The sequence below is a fragment of the Arvicola amphibius genome, chromosome 8 (assembly GCF_903992535.2).
Source record: "Arvicola amphibius chromosome 8, mArvAmp1.2, whole genome shotgun sequence".
Classification (NCBI taxonomy): Eukaryota; Metazoa; Chordata; class Mammalia; order Rodentia; family Cricetidae; genus Arvicola; species Arvicola amphibius.
Window position 1 is genome coordinate 64,271,892 of NC_052054.1, and position 22,052 is coordinate 64,293,943.

The window sequence follows — 22,052 nt, forward strand, 5'->3', positions numbered from 1 at the left end:
TGACACATAACTAAATACTGAAGAAAGAAATCAGAGTGAGCACCCCAAAATCATAAGCAATCTAAAGCTGTATATAGATCACTATCCTGAGGATTTTGATTATAAAAAGCTTTTTTTTATTTTAAACTTTAATAAATTCTTCAATTAACTTTAATAAACCTAACTTTTCTTCATTTCCCCAAGTATTTGCAGTCTTTCTAAAACACATTGATGTCAGGAAATACCCTAACTTTCAGCTCAATACACATCAGTTCAACACTTCCTCACCACAATTGCACCATGCTCTTCCTATTTAGCTGTTTTTCTCTTAATATTCTGTTTGTCATGCTTTGCAGTTCTATTTTTGGAGTTTATTTGTTCTATCTGACATTTGAAGAGATATTCCCCCTGTTTCAGATGTCCATTCATCCTAGATTTTTGTGCTATTGCTGTGATTAAACACTGACCATAATCAAATTGAGGAGGAGGTTTGATTTGGCTCATAAATTACAGGAAACAGTAACATAACATGAATCTAGAGACTGCTCCTAAATCATACACCCTGAAGTAACAATACTTACTGTCTTTCTTTGCTTTAGTTCTCATATAGCCCTGCCTAGGGATAGCACCGACAACGATGAGTTGGCCAGTCCTACATCAATGACCCACTAATAAAATGCTTAAGTTTTTGACAGCAGGCTAGTTTGATAGAGAAATAATTTAGTTAATTTTCCCTCTAACTTTTTCTTGTACTTTGTGTCAAGGTGATGAAAATTAAGTATAAAAATCAGTTTGCAAGCTATAAAATGTTTGCCCACAGCAAACAACTCGTCTATACAATCATATGATTGGCATTATATAATACGTTAAGTTTAATCTGGTCACTCTTTTGGTGTGTATTAAATAAGTTTATTGATATTACAGCATGACAAAATAATATAGTTATAGAAGGAGTAGGTAAAACTGATACCAACTTGTGTCTTATTTTCCTCAGATGCCATACTCTGTGTGCAGTGCTGATTGTGGTCCTGGTTTCAGAAAAATCTGGCAGAAGGGAATGGCAGCCTGCTGTTTTGATTGCAGTCCCTGCCCACAAAATGAAGTTTCTAATGAAACAAGTGAGTGTTTGCTGCTGAGATAAATCCTTCACATACTTCATCCTCTGTAAAATACACAGGGTTGATCAAAGGAACTTAAAAGGTCACTGCAGAAATAAAGTATATCACTATTGTGTTAGTTTTATAGAACTATAATCATTAACAATTTTAATAAGTAACACATCATGTCATACACCTTTTACTTTACATAACACATTATGGCATACATCTTAAACTCATTGTAAATACATGGTAGGCTTGATTTCCTCAAAGAAACAGTTTTGGTAATCAAAGTACAGTATGAGTAAATTAAAGATCTTGTATACAAGTTCTTTAATGGTGATTGATATTCACTGAAACTACATGTAGATTTGATTCAGTAACGAATCTTTATTAATATTATTTTTTCTAATCACATATCCATATGTGTCAATGTAAAAGTTTTTAGCCACTGTGTAAAAGCAGGAATCAATGTAGAAGAGAATAGTGCATCAGATCCTTTGAACTTTTCTATATGCACGTAGGAACAAAATCCAAGAGTTCCGTAAGATTAATGAGGAGGAGAAATCAATACTAGTAAAATTATCAGAAGGTTACCTGTTTAGTTAGAAGACTTCAATCAATATTCATTGCTCCCTTTTATTATTTATTTATTTATTTATTTATTTATTTATTTATTTATTTATTTATTTATTTTTAATTGTTTTTAACAGAGCTGTGTATTTTTCTCCACTCCCCTTTCTTCCTCCCTGTTTCTATTCTACCCTCTTCCATGATCCCCAAACTCCCAGTTTACTCAGGAGATCTTACCCTTTTCTACTTTCCATGTAGATTATATTTTTGGGTCCTCTTTGTTGTCTAAGGTGTCATCAGTGTTTTTTAATCTTGGCCATTATTACAGGTGCAAGATGGAAACTCCGAGTTGTTTTGATTTCCATTTCTCTGAGGCCTGAGGATACTGAGCATTTTCTTAAGTGTCTTTTAGCCATTTTAGATTTATCTGCTGAGAGTTCTCTGTTTAGGTCTGTACCCACTTTTCATTGCATTATTTTCTCTTTGATGGCAAATTTCTTGACTTCTTTGAATATTTTGGAGATTAGCCTCCTGTCCAATGTGGGCTTGGTGAAGATCTTTTCCAATTCTGTAGGTTGTCATTTTGTCTTGTTGACCATGTACTTTCCATTGTAGAAGCTACTTAGTTTTAGGAGGTCCCATTTATTCATTGTTACTTTCAGTGTGTGTGCTACTGGTGTTATATTTAAAAAGTAGTCTCTTGTGCCAATGTGTGAAACTGTATTTCCCACATACTGCTCTATGAGGTTCAGTGTGGTGGGATCCATTTGGACTTGAGTTTTGTGCATGGTGATACATATGGATATACTTTCATTCTTCTACCTATTTATATCCAGTTATGCTAGCACCATTTGTAGAATATACCCTTTTTTTCATTTTGTATATTTTTGTCTCTTTGTCAAAAATCAAGTGTTCATGGATTGATATCTTAGTCTTTGATTCTGTTCCATTGGTCCTCCTGTAAGTTATTATGCCACTACCAGCCTGTTTTCATTACTGTAGCTCTGTAGGAGAGTTTGAAGTCAGGGACTGTGATGCCTCCAAAAGTTTTTTTTTTTTATTGTACAGGATTTTTTTGCTATTCTGGGTTTTTTACTTCACAATATGAAGTTTAGTTATTTCAAGGTCTGTGAAGACTTCTGCTGGGATTTTTATGGGCATTGCACTGAACCTGTAGAATGCTTTTTGTAAGATTGCCATTTTTAATATATTAATTCTACTTAACCAAGATCACGGGAAATCTTTTCATTTTCTGGTGTCTTCCTTGATTTCTTTCTTCAAAGATTTAAAGTTCTTGTCATTCAGATCTTCCACTTGTTTGGTTACAGTTACTCCAAGATATTTCATGTTATTTGTGGTTATTGTGAAGGGTCATGTTTCTCTAATTTTTTATCAGCCCATTTATCATCTGTGTAAAGACTGCTACTGATATATCCATGTTAATCTTGTATCCTGATAGATTACTGAAGGTGTTTCTGAGTTGTAGAATTTCCATGATAGACTTTTTGTGATCACTTATGTAAACTATGATAGTATCAGTTAGTAGTCTTTTACTTCTTTTTTTTCAATTTGTATTATCTTGAATTCTTTTTGTTGTCTCAGTGTTCTTGCTAAAACCTCAAGTACTCTATTGAATAGATATGGAGAAAGTGCACAACCTTGTCTTTTTCCTTACTTAAGTGTGACTACTTTGACTTTCTGCAGATTTAGTTTGATGTTGGCTGTTAACTTGCTGCATTTTGCCTTCAGGTGTATTTCTTGTATCCCTGCTCTCTCTGAGACATTTATCTTGAAGGGATGACTAATTTTGTTAAAGGCTTTTTCAGCACCTAATGAGAAAATCAGGTGTTCTTTTTTTCAGTTTGTTTATATGTTGAAGTACAGTGACAGATTTTCATATGTTGAATCATTTCTAAATCTCTGGCATGAAGCCTGCACGGTCAAGGTGAATGATTTTTCTGATGTGTTCTTGGATTCAGTTTGCCAGTGTTTTATTAAGAATTTTTGCATCAATGTTCATGAGGGAAATTAGTCTATAAGTCTCTTTCTTAGCAGTGTCTGTGCATAGTCTGGGTGTCAGGGTAATTATAGCCTTTTAAAAAGAATTTGGCAGTGTTCCTTCTGTTTCTATAATGTGGAACAATTTAAGAAGTACTTTAATTAGTTCTTTGAAAATCTTGTAGAATTCTGTGTTGAAATCATCAGGTGCTGGGCTTTTGTGGTTGGGAAATTTTGATGTCTGTTTCTATTTCTGTAATAGTTATAGGTCTTTTTAAATTGCTTATATTATCTTTATATAATTTTGGTAATTTATCCAGAAAATTGTCTGTTTCCTTTAAATTTTCCAATTTTGTGGAATACAGGTTTTTAAAGTATGATCTGATGATTCTCTGTATTTCCTCCACGTCTGTCCTCCTTTACATCTCTGATTTGGTTAATTTGAATATTCTCTCTGGGTCTTTCTGCTAGTTTAGATAGGGTTTGTCAATTTTGTTGATTTTCTTAACCAACTTTTTGGTTCACTGATGCTTTGTATTGTTTTCTTTGTTTCTATTTTGTTGATTTTGGCTTTCAATTTGATTATTGCCTGCTATCTCATCTTTCTGAATGAGTTTTTTCTATTTGTCCTAGAGTTTTCAGGTGTTCTGTTAACTCACAAGTGTGGAATTTTCTGGCTTCTTTATATAGGTATTTAGTACTATGAACTTGCCTCTTAACACTGTTTTCATTGTGTCTTATAGACTGGGCTATGCTGTGTGGTCATTTTCATTAAATTTTAGGTAGTCTTTAATTTCTTCCTTTATTTGTTCCTTGACTTACTGGTGATTTAGATGAGCATTGTTTAATTTCCATACATTTGTGAGCTTTCTGAAATTAGTGTTGCTGTTGAATTCTAATTTTATCTGATAAGATACATGGGGTTATTCTAATTCTTTTATATTTGTTTATGTTTGTCTTGTTACTTAGTATGTGATCAATTTTTGAGAAGGTTCTGTGAGGTACTGAGAAGAATATATATTCTTTTATGTTTGGATGGAATGTTCTATAGATATTGGTTAGGTCCATTTCAGTCATAACAACTTTAGTTCCCTTATTTCTCTGTTATGTTTCTGTCTGTTCTCTGCTGAGAGTATGGTGTTGAAGTCTCCCACTATTAGTGTGTGGGTTTTAATGTGTAATTTAAGCTTTAGTAGTGTTTCTTTTACATATGAGGGTTCCCTTTTATTTGGGGCATAGACGTTCAATACTGAGATTTTCTCTTGATGGATTTTTATTGTGGATAATATAAAATGTCCTTATTTGTCTATTCTGATTTATTTTTGTTTAAAGTCTATTTTGTTAGATATTAGGATAGTTACACCAGTTTGTTTCTTAGGTTCACTTGACTGTAAAATTTTTCCCAAACTTTACTCTGAGGCAGTGTCTGCATTTGAGGTTGTGGTGTCTTTCTTTTATGTAGCAGAAGGATGGACTCTGTTTTTGGATCCAATCTGTTAGCCTATGTCTTTTTTTATTTAATATTTTAAAAATTTCTATCTCCTCCCCTCCTCTTCCCCTTCTCTCCCCTCCCTTCCACCCATACCCCCACTCCCTCCCTTTCCAGGCCAAAGAGCCATCAGGGTTCCCTACACTATGTTAAGTCCAAGGTCCTCCCCCCCCCCCCCAGGTCCAGGAAGGTGATCAACCAAACTGACAAGGCTCACACAGAGCCCATCCATGCTGTAGAGTCCAAGCTCATCGCACTTGTCCTTGGTTTCTCAGTCAGACTCCACCGTCAGCCACATTCAGAGAGTCTAGTTTGGTTGCATGTTCCATCAGTCCCATTCCAACTGGTCTTGGTGATCTCCTGTTAATTCTGTTCTACCGTTTCAGAGGGTAAATGCACCCCTCACGGTCCTGACTTTCTTTCTCATGTTCTTCCTCCTTCTGCTTCTCATCAGGACCTTGGGAGCTCAGTCCGGTGCTCCAATGTGGGGCTCTGTCTCTATCTCCATCCATCGCCAGATGAAGGTTCTATGGTGATATGCAAGATATTTATGAGTATGGTTATAGGATCTGGCCTTTTCTGGCTCCCTCTCCTCAGCTGCCCAAGGAACTAGCTTGGGGCATCTCCCTGGATACCTGGGAACCCCTCTAGAGCCAAGTCTCTTGACAACCCTAATATGGCTCCCTTAATTAAGATATATGCTTCCCTGCTCCCATATCTGTAGTGATGAGCTGCGGCGGGCTATGTTCCTGCTGCCCAGCTCTCGGCCGCCTGACTAGTGTATGCCCCTAAATAACAACACACAAATTTTGCCCTATCAAAAAGCCAAGGCAGTTTGTTTATTAGCCATTGAGAATCCTCCATCATTTCCCCTTTTTCTGTTTAAACTAAAAAGAAAGGCTTTAACATTAACGTAGTAAAATTACATATAACAAAACAGTTATCAAGTAAGAATTACAATTACAGTATTTATATCTACTTTATCTTTTATCATAACTAAGGAAAACTATAGCTATCTATCTATTCTTCAACTCCATCAAAGCCTCCAGAAGGATATAATATTACCTAGGTGAACAAGAAGTAAGCTACTTCCAAAACTCTAGAAATCACAGAGACATCTTGCTGCCTGGACAGTCACCCAAAGATCCTCTGTACCATTGGGGCATCCATCTTCAGCCTTCAGGCCCATAGTTTCCAGCGACATTTCCATGAAGCAGGAAATTTCGAAGGCAGTTCAGTCAGTATCTGTTGTGTCCTGCAGAATGTCTCATAGACTCTTTCATGAGTCAGGAACCCCGAAAAACCATCTCACCTTTAGGCAAGTTCAGCACTCCTCTCTCTGAGGGTTCTCTGTGTCCAGTTTATGCAACAGTCCAGACAAGAGCAGTTTCTTGCCCAAATGGCTATCAAACTCCGTAGGTATCCTCTTCGATGCCCATCTTCCTCTTGAAGTAGCTGGTGCTGCCAGGAACAAATGTGTCTCATTGTCATGAAAAACTCTAAGTTATTAAAACATTTAAATGGAATATTCTGTAGTCTTTGAAAGATATTAGGAATGCTATCTAACTGAAATATATCTCTGTTTATCTAGAAAATCTAACTAACATGACTACAAGCTTTACTATTATTGATGACTACCCATTAACAACCTATATACATTACATTTTTAAAATGAACTACACAATCACAATACCTTAATCAGTATCAGAAATACATATACATAAAATAAAATTGACCTTAAATTTAAATCACTAAAGCAAAATCCATATCAATGCAAATTATTCATATCTATATCATATCCCCCCTTTAAATGTAAAAGAACATTTATAAACAATATTTGGAAATATGGGTGCAGTTACTTCTCTCCAAACTGCTTCCTGCTGAATGGGGGCGCTGCTAATCAGATCTTTCATGGTGTAACCTGTGTGCCAGGTTCATCTCAGGCATCAGTTGGGTAAAGTAATTTTCTCAAGGTGTTCACAGCAACCTTTCAGGAGGGTGTGGTCTATCATACCATATTGGGATAGAAGCAATCCACAGGGTCTCATTTTCTGTAAAAATGAAAGAAGAATCTCTTTTCCAAAGTATCATATCCTTAGATCCAAATCCTGAAGTCAAGGTATTTTCAAGGTATCTTTCTTGGATTAGTTCAGCAGCATGTATAAACAAATATCTTTTAGCAGCTGTTGCTTCTTCCTCAGCATTCAAACAATTCAAAGAGAGCATAATAGTATACAGTGTCAAGATTCTCTGTGTATTTTCCATCTTATACGACTTTATTTTAATCTCTATTTCGTTTATTTTTACTTTTATTTTTTGAGACAGGTTCTCTGTATATCTTTGTCCTGGAATAACTCTGCAGACTAGGCTGTCCTTGAACTCTCAGAGATCCATCTGTCTCTGCCTCCTCGGTGCTGGGATTAAAGGTGTGTGCTGCCACACCTTGAAGTCACAGAGGTCAATCTACTTCTGCCTCTCAAGTGTTGGGATTAAAGCTGGGTACCATCACACCCACATTATTCTCTTTTTCTTTTTTACTTTTAAGAACTTTAACCTTTAGCCTGCGTATATTTTTAACACATAGTAAAACATTTAGACATTTTCTTTGACTTTGAATCTTTCTTTTACTGTATATCTCTCTTTTTGTGACCACATGAGTCTTTAATTTACCAAACAATATTGATAGGACTAAAGCCCTGACTTTGACAGCTAGATCCAGCCCATTCCTTAGCTTTCCAACCTCATGGCGGAGGTACCCACGGTAGCCATTTTTATTGCCACAACTCTATGGCATTTCAAGGTCCCTGCCAGCAAGCAAGCTGCAAAAGTATGTCCACAGACAACACTCAAGTCCTCTCTCTGTAGCTGGCCCTCCTGCATCAAAGAGTCAGAGTTTGCACTGGCAGGACAGCCCAGAAAGCTGGCATTTTATTTTTTTTTTTCATTTTTTGTGGTTTTTCGAGACAGGGTTTCTCTGCAGCTTTTTTAGAGCCTGTCCTGGACCTAGCTCTTGTAGACCAGGCTGGCCTCGAACTCATAGAGATCCACCTGCCTCTGCCTCCCAAGTGCTGGGATTAAAGGTGTGCGCCACCACCGCCCGGAAAAGCTGGCATTTTAAAACAGCACAGCTTTTTTCCTGCTATAGCTGAAAACCAAAAATTACACGTTTAGCTTTTCATCATCAACACCATTTAAGTGTTTTGTGGCAGGACCTCTTAAAAGAACTGCAGGGTTTTGCAGCTAAAGCTGAGTCATGAAGCCTCTCTTAGATGAGAGCGCTTGCTTACCTCTAGCAAGCAAAGCCAAACCCGAAAAATAGCTGCTACCGAGAAAACATGCTTTACTCTATTCTTTCCCAAGCTTTCTCAGGCTTTCTGTGGATCTATGTTGGCGTCATTCTGTAGTGACGAGCTGCAGGCTGGCTTCCCGGCGCCCTGCTCCAGTATGCCCGAAATATCAACACACAAACTATATTCATTTAAACACTGCCTGTTCCATTAGTTTCAGCCTCTTACTCACATCTTGACTAACCCATATCTAATAATCTGTGTAACACCTCAAGTGGTGTCTTACCGAGAAAGATTCAGCACGTCTAACCTGGTGGCTGGCTTCATGGCATCTCTCTTCCTGAGGAGAGGCTGGAAGTGTGCCCCAGAGAGGAGAGGTGGAGCAATTGTCTGAGCCATTTACCTCACTTACTTTTTCCTGTCTGTTTACTCCACCTCATCTAAATTTTTGCCCTATCAAAAAGCCAAGGCAGTTTGTTTATTAGCTTATGAGAATCCTCCATCACATATCCACGCTTCCTATGTCCCAACCATCCCATTCCCCCAAGTTCTCCCCATCCTCCCCGTCATGCTTTTCTCTCCCCATCTCCCCTTGCCCCCATCTCACCCCACCCCCAAGTTCCCAATTTTTGCCCGGCAAACTTGTCTACTTCCAATATCCAGGAGGATAACTATATGTTTTTCTTTGGCTTCACCTTCTTATTATTTCTCAAGGATCACAAATTATAGGCTCCATTTCCTTTGGTTATGGCTAGAAACCAATTATGAGTGAGTAAATCCCATGTTCATCTTTTTGGGTCTGGGTTACCTCACTTAGAATAGTGTTTTCTATTTCCATCCATTTGCATGCAAAATTCAAGATGTCATTGTTTTTTATCGCTGAGTAGTACTCTAATATGTATATATTCCACAGTTTCTTTATCCATTATTCCAATGAAGGGCATCTAGGTTGTTTCCAGGTTCTGGCTATAACAAATAATGCTGCTATGAACATAGTTGAACAAATGCTTTTGTAGTATGATTGGGCATCTCTTGGGTAAATTTCCAAAAGTGAAATAGCTGGGTACTGGGGTAGGTTGTTCCCTAATTTCCTGAGAAACCGCCACACTGCTTTCCAAAGTGGTTGCACAAGTGTACATTCCCACCAACAATGGATGAGTATACCCCTTACTCCACAACCTCTCCAGCAAAGGCTATCATTGGTGTTTTTGATTTTAGCCAATCTGACAGGTGTAAGATGGTATCTCAACGTTGTTTTGATTTGCATTTTCCTGATTACTAAGGAGGTTGAGCATGACGTTAAGTGTCTTTTGGCCATTTGAACTTCTTCTGTTGAGAATTCTCTGTTCAGTTCAGCGCCCCATTTTCTAAATGGGTTAATTAGCATTTTGAAGTCTAGTCTCTTGAGTTCCTTATATGTTTTAGAGATCAGACCTTTGTCAGTTGCAGGGTTGGTGAAGATCTTTTCCCAGTCAGTTGGCTGCCTTTGTGTCTTAGTGACAGTGTCCTTTGCTTTACAGAAGCTGCTCAGCTTCAGGAGGTCCCATTTATTCAATGTTGCCCTTAATGTCTGTGCTGCTGGGGTTATACATAGGAAACGGTCTGCTGTGCTCATATGTTGTAGAGTACTTCCCACTTTCTCCTCTATCAGGCTCAGTGTGTTCAGATTAATATTGAGGTCTTTAATCCATTTGGACTTGAGTTTTGTGCATGGTGATAGATATGAATCTACTTTCATTCTTCTACAGGTTGACATCCAGTTATGCCAGCACCATTTGTTGAAGATGCCCTCTTTCTTCCATTGTGTACTTTTGGCTCCTTTATCAAAAATCAGCTGTTCATAGGTTTGTGGGTTAAGATTAGGGTCTTATATTCAATTTCATTGGTCAACTTCTCTGTTTTTATGCCAATACCAAGCTGTTTTCAATACAGTAGCTCTGTCATAGAGTTTGAAGTCAGGGATGGTAATGGCTGAAGAAGTTCCTTTATTGTATATGATTGTTTTGGTTATCCTGGGTTTCCTGTTCTTCCATATACAGTTGATTATTATCCTCTCAAGATCTGTGAAGAATTTTGATGGGACCTTGATGGGGATTGCATTGAATCTATAGATTGCTTTTGGTAGAATAGCCATTTTTACTATGTTGATCCTCCCAATTCAAGAGCAAGGGAGATCCTTACATTTTCTGGTATCCTCTTCAATTTCTTTCTTCAAATACTTAAAGTTCTTGTCAAATAAATCCTTCACCTCCTTGGTTAGAGTTACCCCAAGATATTTTATGCTATTTTTGGCTATCGTGAAAGGTGATACTTCTCTGATTTCCTGCTCTGCTTCCTTATCCTTTGTGTATAGGAGGACAACTGATTTTTTGGAGTTGATCTTGTATCCTGCCACAATTCTGAAGGAGTTTATCAGCTGAAGGAGTTCTTTGGTGGAGTTTTTCGGGTCGATTATGTACACTATCATATCATCAGCAAATAATGAAAGTTTAACTTCTTCCTTTCCAATTCGAATCCCCTTGATCCCCTTATGTTGTCTTATTGCTATTGCTAGAACTTCAAGCACTATATTGAAGAGATAAGGAGAGGACAGTCTTGTCATGTTCCTGATTTAGTGGGATGTCCTTGAGTTTCTCTCTGTTTAATTTGATGTTAGCTGTCGGCTTGCTGTTGATAGCCTTTATTATATTTAGGAATGAGCCTTGTATCCCTAATCTCTCCAAAGATCTTTATCATAAAAAGGTGTTGAATTTTGTCCAATGATTTTTCAGCATCTAATGAGATGTTCATATGGTTTTTATCCTTCAGTTTATTTATATGATGGATTACATTGATAGATTTTCGCATGTTGAACCACCCCTGCAACTCTAGGATGAAGCCTATTTGATAGTAATGAATAATTATTCTAATGTGTTCCTGGATTCAGTTTGCCAGTATTTTATTGGGAATTTTTGCATCAATGTTCATGCATGAGATTGGCCTGTAATTCTCTTTCTTGGTTGAGTGGTTGTGTGGTTTAGGTATCAGGGTAACCGTAGCTTCATAAAAGGATTTGGGCAATGACTCTTCTGTTTCTATATTATGAAATACCTTAAGGACTATAGGTATTAGGTCTTCTTGGAAGTTCTGGTAGAATTCCGCATTGAAACGATCTGGTCCTGGGCGCTTTTTGGTAGGTAGGTTTTTGATAACAGTTTCTTTTTTTTTTTTTTTGTATTCTTTTATTTTTTTTCTCATGGTTTATTTTTTTTTATATTTAAAAATTTCCATCTCCTTCCCTCCTCCTCCCCCCTCCCTCCCCTCCTCCTCCCCCTTCCCTCCCCTCCCCTCCACCCATACCTCCCCTCCCTCCCTCTCAAGGCCAAGGAGCCATCAGGGTTCCCCACTCTATGCTAAGACCAAGGTCCTCCCAACCCCCCCAGGTCCAGGAAGGTGATTGACCAAGCTGAAAAGGCTCCCACAGAGCCCATCCATGCAGAAGAATCAGAGCCCAGAGCCATTGTCCTTTGCTTCTCAGTCAGCCCCCGCTGTTGGCCACATTCAGAGAGACAGGTTTGGTCGCCTGATCCATCAGTCCCATTCCAACTGGAGTTGGTGATCTCCCATTAGTTCTGTCCCACCGTCTCCATGAGTGGGCGCACCCCTCTCGTTCCTGACTTTCTCCCTCATGTTCTCGCTCCTTCTGCTCCTCATCAGGACCTTGGGAGCTCAGTCCAGTGCTCCAATGTGGGGCTCAGTCACCTTACCCATCTGTCGCCAGCTGGAGGTTCCCTCACAGTCCTGACTTTCTTTCTCATGTTCTCTCTCCTTCTGCTCCTCATCAGGACCTTGGGAGCTCAGTCCGGTGCTCCAATGTGGGGCTCTGTCATTTTCTTCATCTATCGTCAGGTGGAGGTTCTATGGTGATATGCAAGAAATTCATCAGTATGGCTATAGGAACTGGCCTTTTCAGGCTCCCTCTCCTCAGCTGCCCAAGTAACTAACTGAGGGCGTCTCCCTGGAAACCTGGGAACCCCTCTAGGGTCAAGTCCCTTGACAACCCTCAGGTAGCTCCTTAAATTAAGATATATGCTTCCCTGCTCCCATATCCACCCTTCCTATATCCCAAGCACCCGTAACGTGGCAGGTTACAAGATCAACTCCAAAAAATCAGTCGCCCTCCTATACACAAAGGATAAGGAAGCAGAGAGGGAAATCAGAGAAGTATCACCTTTCACAATAGCCACAAATAGCATAAGATATCTGGGAGTATCTCTAACCAAGGAAGTGAAGGATTTATTTGACAAGAACTTTAAGTCTTTGAAGAAAGAAATTGAAGAGGATACCAGAAAATGGAAGGATCTCCCCTGCTCGTGGATTGGGAGGATCAACATAGTAAAAATGGCAATTCTACCAAAAGCAATCTATAGATTCAATGCAATCCCAATCAAGGTCCCATTAAAATTCTTCACAGAGATTGAGAGGACAATAATCAACTTTATATGGAAAAACAAGAAACCCAGGATAGCCAAAAAAATCTTATACAATAAAGGTACTTCTGGAGGCATTACCATCCCTGACTTCAAACTCTATTACAAAGCTACAGTATTGAAAACAGCTTGGTATTGGCATAAAAACAGAGAAGTTGACCAATGGAATTGTATAGAAGACCCGGATCTTAAACCACAAACCTATGAACACCTGATTTTTGATAAAGGAGCCAAAAGTACACAGTGGAAGAAAGAGGGCATCTTCAACAAATGGTACTGGCATAACTGGATGTCAACCTGTAGAAGAATGAAAGTAGATCCATATCTATCACCATGCACAAAACTCAAGTCCAAATGGATTAAAAACCTCAATATTAATTTGAACACATTGAGCTTGATAGAGGAGAAAGTGGGAAGTACTCTACAACAAATGGGCACAGGGAACCGTTTCCTACGCATAACCCCAGCTGCACAGACTTTAAGGGCAACATTGAATAAATGGGACCTCCTGAAGTTGAGCAGCTTCTGTAAAGCAAAGGACATTGTCACTAAGACACAAAGGCAGCCTACTGACTGGGAAAAGATCTTCACCAACCCTGCAACTGACAAAGGTCTGATCTCTAAAATATATAAGGAACTCAAGAGACTAGACGGTAAAATGCCAATTAACCCAATTAAAAAATGGGGCGCTGAACTGAACAGAGAATTCTCAACAGAAGAAGTTCGAATGGCCAAAAGACACTTAAGGTCATGCTCAACCTCCCTAGCTATCAGGGAAATGCAAATCAAAACAACTTTGAGATATCATCTTACACCTGTCAGATTGGCTAAAATCCAAAACACCAATAATAACCTTTGCTGGAGAGGTTGTGGGGTAAGGGGTACACTCATCCATTGCTGGTGGGAATGCACACTTGTGCAACCACTTTGGAAAGCAGTGTGGCGGTTTCTCAGGAAATTCGGGATCAACCTACCCCAGGACCCAGCAATTCCACTATTGGGAATCTACCCAAAAGATGCCCAATCATACAACAAAAGCATATGCTCATCTATGTTCATAGCAGCATTATTTGTAATAGCCAGATCCTGGAAACAACCTAGATGCCCTTCAGTGGAAGAATGGATGAAGAAACTGTGGAATATATACATGCTAGAATACTACTCAGCGGTAAAAAACAATGACATCTTGAATTTTGCAGGCAAATGGATGGAAATAGAAAACACTATTCTGAGTGAGGTAACCCAGACCCAAAAAGATGAACATGGGATGTACTCACTCATAATCGGTTTCTAGCCATAATTAAAGGACATCGAACCTATAAATTTGGGATCCTTGAGAAGATAATAAGAAGGTGAACTCCCAAAAAAAGATATAGTAATCCTCCTGGATATTGGAAGTAGACACGATCGCCAGGCAAAATTAGGAACTTGAGGGTTGGGCAAGACTGGGCCAAGGGAAGATGGGGAGAGAAAAGTGTGAAGGGGAGAATGGGGGGAGCTTGATAACAGTTTCTAATTCTTCGCCTCTAACATGACTATTTAGAGCATTTACCTGGTCCTGGTTTAACTTTGGTATATGGTACTTATCTAAAAAAACTGTCCATTTCTTTTACATTTTCCAATTTTGTGGCATACAGGCTTTTGTAGTGATATCTAATGATTCTCTAAATTTCTTCTGTGTCTGTGGTTATATCCCCTTTTTCATTTCTGATCTTATTAATTTGCATGTTCTCTCTCTTCCATTTGATTAGTTTGGCTAAGGGTTTGTCAGTCTTGTTGATTTTCTCAAAGAATCAGCTTTTTGTTTCATTGATTCTTTGGATTGTTTTTTGTGTTTCTATTTTGTTGATTTCTGCCCTCAGTTTGATTATTTCCAGTCTTCTACTCCTCCTAGGTGAGTCTGCTTCTTTTTTCTAGAGCTTTCAGGTGAGCTGTTAACTCTCTAATGAGTGCTTCTTCCAATTTCTTTAAGTGGGCACTTAGTGCTATGAACTTTCCTCTTAGCACTGCTTTCATTGTGTCCCATAGGTTTGAATATGATGTGTCTTTGTTTTCATTAAATTCAAGAAAGACTTTAATTTCTTTCTTTATTTCATCCTTGACCCAGGTGTGGTTCAGTAGTTGACTGTTCAGTTTCCATGAGTTTGTAGGCTCTTCTGGGGGTAGCATTGTTGTTGAATTCTAATTTAATCCATGGTCATCCCCTAACATGCAGGTGGTTACTAATATTTTTTTGTAACTGTGGAAGTTTTGCTTTGTTACCAAGGTATGTGGTCAATTTTGAAAAGGTTCCATGAGCCTGCAGAGAAGAAGGTTTATCTTCTTTCCTATTTGGGTGGAATGATCTATAGATGTCTGTTAAGTCCATTTGGTTCATGACCTCCATTAAGTCTTTTTATTGTCTGTTAGGATCTGTCTGATTTGACCTGTTCCATGCTGAGGAGAGGAGGGTGGAGTCCTCCTACTATTAGTGTTGTGGTTTGATGGCTGCCATTGAGTTCTTGGTAGTGTTTCTTTTACAAAAGTGGGTGCTTTTTATATTAGGAGGCATAGATATTCAGATTGAGACTTTCATTCTGATGGATTTTCCTGTTATGAGTATAAAGTGGTCTCTTTCCATCTCTTCTGATTGATTTTAGTTTGAAGTCAACTTTGTTAGAATTAGTATGGCCGCACCTGCTTCGTTCTTAGGAACGTTTGCTTGATAACCTTTTGCAACCCTTTACTCTGAGTAGATGTCTGTCTTGTGGTGAGTTGTGTGTTTCTTGTAAACAGCAGAATGTTGGATCCTGTTTTCATATCCAATTCTTAGCCTGTGGCTTTTTATAGGTGAATTGATTCCGTTGATATTCATTGATATTAATGACCAGTGGTTGTTAACTCTGGTCCTTTTTTTGTAGTAGAGTTTGTGTGTTTCCCTGTTCTAGTTGTGCTGGTGAAGGGTCGCTAGATGTCTGAGTTATTGTGGGCGTGTTGGACTCCTTGGTTTGTGATTTTACTTCTATTACTTTCTGCAAGGCTGGATTTTGGCTACGTATTGTTTAAATCTGTTTTTGTCCTGGAATATCTTGTTTTCTCCATCGATGGTGAATGTAACCTTTGCTGGGTATATTAGTTTGTGCTTGCATCCATGTTCCCTTAGTGTGAAGGGGAAGCCTAGCCAATCACCTTGTTTTTGTAAGAGGGCGTGTCCCCCTTTGGCCAAAGGCGTGTCCCCCTTAGGCTAATATTGACTTATAAAATCTTTGAGGGCCGTGGCCCACCTGCTCTTTGTTTGTCCTGTGCTCCTCGCTGGAACCTTGGATTTGTAAGTCCCTTTCTTTCCTTATTAAAACTGAATTATATATATATTAAAGCTAGTCTGGTGAATCATAACTGCAATCAACCACGCACCTTCATTAGTGTCTGTTAGCACATCTATCAAGACCTTCTGGCTTTCATGGTTTCCATTGAGAAGTCAGGTGTAATTCTGATAGGTTTCCCTTTATATGTTACTTGACCTTTTCCTTGCAGCTCTTAATATCTGTTCTTTATTCTGCATGTTTTGTATTTTGATTATTATATGGTGTGGGATGCTTTCTTTGATCCAGTCTATTTGTTGTTCTGTAGGCCTCTTGTACCTCATAGGAATATCCTCTTTAGTTTGTGGATATTTCTTCTATAATTTTGTTGAATATATTTTCTGGGCCTTTGAGTTGTAATTCTTCTCCTTCTTCTACCCCAATTATTCCAAGGTTTGGTGTTTTCATGTTTGTCCCAGATTTCCTGGAGTTTTGTGTTAAGAATTTGTTGGATTTGTTTTGTTCTTTAATCTGTGAGTTTATTTCCTCTATAGTATCTTCAGATTCTGAGATTCTTTCTTCCTTCTCTTGTATTCTGTTGGTAATACTTGTCTCTGTAGTTTCTGTTCGTTTTCTCAGAATTTCCATTTCCAGTCTTCCCTCGGATTGTGTATTCTTTATTACCTCCATTTCATTTTTCAGGTCTTGTACTGTTTCCCTAACCTGTTTGATTGCTTTTTCTTGTTTTTCTTGGGTATCTTTTAGAGATTTATTTATTTCACCTACCTTTTTGTTTGTCATCTCCATTTCTTTATGGCAGTGTTTTACCTCCTGTTTAAAGTCCTCTATTATTTTCATAAAGTACTGTTTAAGGTCGATTTCTTCTATTTCTTCTGGAGTAGGGTGTTCAATTCTTGTTGTTTTGGGATGCCTGGATTCTGGTGATGTCATATTGCCTTTCGGGATGTTGGAGGAGTTCTTGCATTGGAGCCTGCCCCTCTCTTCCTTCAAATGAAGCTAGGAGAGACTTGGTGACTTTGTCCAATCTTTGCTCTTACTGAATCTGGGTGGATCTCCTCAGTGCCGGAGCAGGAGCTATTCCTTGCAGCACAATCTGAAGGAGCCAGCACTCCCTTGCCGGGATCCTCAGACCTGCCTGGAGGGCAGCCTCTCACCCCTCTGGGTAGGTGGCCTTGGTACAGGGTCAGGACACTTGAATATGCTAGGGAAGGCTGTCCAGATTGAACTCTACAGCACTGAATCAGGGATTCCTGGTAGCCGAGGGAGGCCTCCCAGATGTGTCTTCTGGTATTAAGATCCAGTGTCTTTGTTCCCAGATGTGTCTTCTGGTACTAATATCCGGTGTCTTTGCTGGCCAGGTAGTTCGGAGAGGGCCTACCTTGCTGCAGGCAGGCTATTGAAACAAAGAAATTCCCACTTGCCAGTTGCACTCCCTATGCAGTCCCAGCACCCTGATTGGGCTGAGATGGAGATGTTATGGACCCAAAGAGAGGAGGAAGAAGGGACGGTTTTTCTGGGTGCAGGCTGGGTAGGCTAGGAAGAGAGAGGCAATAGCCAGGGAGACTAGCCCCAAACGGAAGACTAGGAAGTGTAGGGCATCAGGGGATTAGACTGTGTCTTTTTATAAGTGAGTTGAATCCATTTATATTAAGGGATATTTATAACCAGTAATTGTTAGGTCCTGTTATTTTAATTTTCATTGTCAGTGATGTTATTGTGTGTGTTTTTCCATTCTTTGGGATTTGTTATTGTGAGATCATCTATGGTCTGTGTTTTTGTAGATGTAGGTAACTTCCTTGTGCTGGAGTTTTCCTTCTAGTACTTTATGTAGGGCTGGGATTATGGTTAGCTATTATTTAAATCTGATTCTGTTATGGAATTTTTTTGTTTTGTCCATCTATGGTGGTTTAAAATTTTGCTGGGTATAGTAGTCTTGGCTGGCATCCATGGTCTCTTAATGTCTGCATAATGCTTTACTGAGACCTTCTGGCTTTCATTGTTTCCATAGGGAAGTCAGGTGTAATTCTGATAAATCTACCTTTATATCTTATTTGACCTTTTCGTTTCAGTTCTTGATATTAAATATTATTTCTTCATTCTGGATGTATAGTACTTTGATTATATGGTGAGGGGACCTTTTAGTCCAGTCTATTTGATGTTCTATAAGCTTCTTTTATCTTCATATGCATACCTTCCTTTAGGTTGGGAAAGTTTTCTTGTATGATTTTGTTTAATATATTCTTTGTGTTTTTGAGTTGGACTTCTTCTCTTTCTTCTAGTTTTATTATTCTTAGGTTTGGTCTTTTCGTTGTGTCCCATATTTCCTGGATATTTTATGTTAAGCTTTTGCTAAATTAAATGTTTTCTGTGTCCTCTATTGTATCTTCAGCACTTGAGATTTCTCTCTTCTATCTCTTGTATTCTGCTGTTTATGCTTGCATTCGTGGTTCTTGATCATTTTCACATATTTCCCATATCCAGAATTCCCTTGGTTTGAATTTTTATTGTCTCCATTTTAGTTTTCAAGTCTTGAATCATTTCTTTTATTTTTTGATTGTTATTCCTTAGTTTTATTAAGTATTTGCAGATTTCTTCTAATTTTTTATTTGTCTTTTCCGCCATTTTTTTAAGGAAATTTTTTTATTTCCTCTTTAATGGTCTCAAACATTCTCTAAAGTTATATATAGGTCATTTTCTTCTGTTTCATCTATATTGGTGTGTTCAGGTCTTGGTATGGTAGAGCCACTAGTTTTTGTTTCTGTCATATTGCTCTTTGTGGTGTTGTGTGTTCTTAATTTGCCTACCCATCTTTTCCTCTGATTGATGTCATTCTGGCTGTGTTTCTGGTGATCAATCTTCCAGATGACAGTGGATTCAAGTCCCAGATGGTTGATCCTTGTGGTACAGTAAGGGTGACAGTTGGAGTCACTCAGGAAGTTTCTCAGTGTTCCAGAGGTCACTTGGGTCTCCTGGTGGTCACTCTGTATTCCTAATTGTCATTTGTGCTTGGTTCTGTGTGAGGTCAGTTGCTTAGGCCTGCCTCCCGCTGAGGTTGCTGGCTTGGGCTTAGTCTAATTTTTCAAAAGGAAAAAAATGGGATTTGAAAACAGTAGTGTGGATTAGTGTTGGCACATAATGTAGACAATATGGGGGTCTATAACAGTATTTTTACATAAAGCAGAAATGGTTAATAATGTCAAATAGAAGATTAAGATGGCTTCCTATGAAAGCAACTAGCCACACTTATCCAAATGGTCTTTTCACTTACACAGTTCATATTAGTCAATTGATTGTTTGTTTAGAGTTGTTATATAATACATAGTTGGCAACTAGATAGATTTCTCTCTTATTGCCTGTCATCCTATATAATGAAAGTCCTTTAAGGTCATTTAGGGGTTGTAAGATGGTACAAAAGTTAAATTTCTTGCTACTAAAGCCGAAATAAGCTTATCCCCAGAATCCATAAGTAGAAAGGGCTGTGGTTCTAATTTCTATGCATTCCCACATACAACAAACTCCAAATTATAAAAATAAGCTCTAATGAAATTGTGTTTCATATGAAAAATATGAGTAATAAAGGACATTTACAACAATAAAACTGCAATAATTATACAAAAATATTTTTAACATTTTATCTTTATTAAATCTTTTTTCTTTTTTAATTTACTATTTTTTAAAAAGAAAAACAAAACTTTCTTTTTTCCTTGTGCGTACTAGTCCATGTTCCCACTTTCTTCCTCCTCCCATTCCCTCCACATACCCCTCCCACCCCACTACCATTCAGTTCTCAAAGAGGGTAAGGCCAATTGTCAGAAGGACCAAGGCCCTCCCAACTATTTCTAGGCTGAGCAAGGGTATCATCTAAAGAGAATAGGTAACCAAAAAGCCAATAAGTGCAGTAGAAATAATCCTGATACCACTGTAAGTGGCCCCTCATTCTTCCCAGCCATGCAACTGTCAACCACCATTCAGAGGGATTAGTTTGTTCCTATGCTTGTTCCTTTCCAGTCTGGCTGTGAGTAGGTAAGTTCTCATTAACTCAGAATCTTTCGGTGGGTTATACCCATCATTGTCATGCTCATGTTCTCTTTCTCATATTCCCATACATTCTACTCTTCAACTGGACTTTGGGAGCTCAGTCCAGTGCTGTGATGCAGGTCTCTGCCTCTGTTTCCATCAGTTGCTGGATGAAGGTTCTATGATGATATTTAATATATTCATTGGTCTGACTACATGTCAATGTCAAGATTGGACCCCCTCTCCTATATTGCTTAGGGTCTTAGAGGCAGTCATCCTGTGGATTCCTGGGAATTTCTCTATAGTCATATTTGTTTGCTAATACTACAATGGCTCCCTCAATAAAATATCTCTTTTCTTTCTCGCATCTTTGTACTTCCTCCTTCTCAACGATCCCATTCCCTCAAGTTCTCCTAACTCCCCCTACTCCCCCCCCTCTCTCCTTCCTCTTCCTTTCCACCCTCCCTTCTCCCAAACCCCCATGCTCCAATTTTGTGAAGCAATCTTGTCTGTTTTTACTTTCCAGGTGGATCTATATGTTTTTCTTAGGGTTCACCTTATTACTTAGCTTCATCAAGGCTGAATGTCCTTTGTTTATATCTAGTATCAAATTATGAGTTAGTAGATACCATATTCATCTTTTTTGGGTCTGGATTACCTCATTCAGGATAGTGTTTTCTAATTCATCCACTTGCATGCAAAATTAAAAATGTCATTTTTGTATCCCTGCGTAGTACTCTAATGTATAAATGTGCCACATTTTCTTATCCATTCTCAGTTGAGGGGCAGCTAGGTTGCTTCTGAGTTCTGGCTATACAAATAATGCTGCTATGAACATAGCTGAACAAATGCTTTTGTAGTATGATTGAGCATCTCTTTGAGTATATGCCCAAAGAATAGTATTGCTGGATCCTGAGGTAGTTTGATTCTCAGTTATCTAGAAACCACCATACTGATTTCCAAGCAGTTGTACAAGTTTACATTACCACCAGCAATGGAAGTGTTCCCCTTACTCTCACATCATGTCCAGCATAAGCTGTCATTAGTGATATTGATCTCAGCCATTCTGACAGGTGTTAAGATGGTATTTTAGAGTGAATTTGATTTGTATTTCCCTTATGGCTAGAATGTTGAAAATTTTCTAAGTACCATTTGAGATTCTTAAGAATTCTTTCTTTGTTCTGTACACCATTTAATTGGGTTATTTAGAATTTGATTTATAATTTTTTGGGTTCTTTATATATTTGGAGTTCAGTTCATTGTTTGACATGGGGGTAGGTGAAGATCTTTTCCCCATTCAGTAGGCTGCCTTTTGTTTTGTTGACTGTTCCTTTGCTTTACAGAAGCTTCTTCAGTTTTAGGAGGTCCCATTTATTTATTGTTGCCCTTAGTGTCTGTGCTCCTGGGGTTATATTTAGAAGTGGAGTCTTGTGCCCATGCATTGAAGACTATGTCCCAACTTCTTTTCTATAAGGTTTAGTGTGGTCAGATTTATCCAGGTCTTTTAATCCATTTGGACTGAGTTTTGTGTATGGTGATAGATATGGATCTATTTTCTTTCTTCTACATGATGACATTCCAGCATTATTTGTTGAAGATACTTTTTCATTGTATAATTTTAGCTTCTTTGTCAAAATCAGGTGTTCATAGGTATGTGGATTAATATCGGGGTCTGCAGGTCAATTCCACTGGTCAACCTCAATGTTTTTATGTCAGTACCAAGCTGTTTTTATTACTGTAGCTCTGTAATAGAGAGATGTCAGGGATGGTGATATCTCTGGGACTTCCTTTATTGTACAGGATTGTTTTGGATATCCTGAGTTTTTTGTATTTCCATATAA

At 38.4% G+C, this 22,052-nt stretch overlaps 1 protein-coding gene across 1 annotated transcript in view; it reads left to right on the forward strand.

Moving 5' to 3' along the window:
* LOC119820333 (vomeronasal type-2 receptor 116-like) overlaps positions 1-22,052 on the forward strand; it is a 52,346-nt gene that overhangs the window by 25,407 nt on the left and 4,887 nt on the right. The window contains exon 5 of the mRNA XM_038338525.1: positions 974-1,097. Coding sequence (XP_038194453.1) covers positions 974-1,097 — 124 coding nt within the window. The remainder of the gene's footprint in view (positions 1-973; positions 1,098-22,052) is intronic.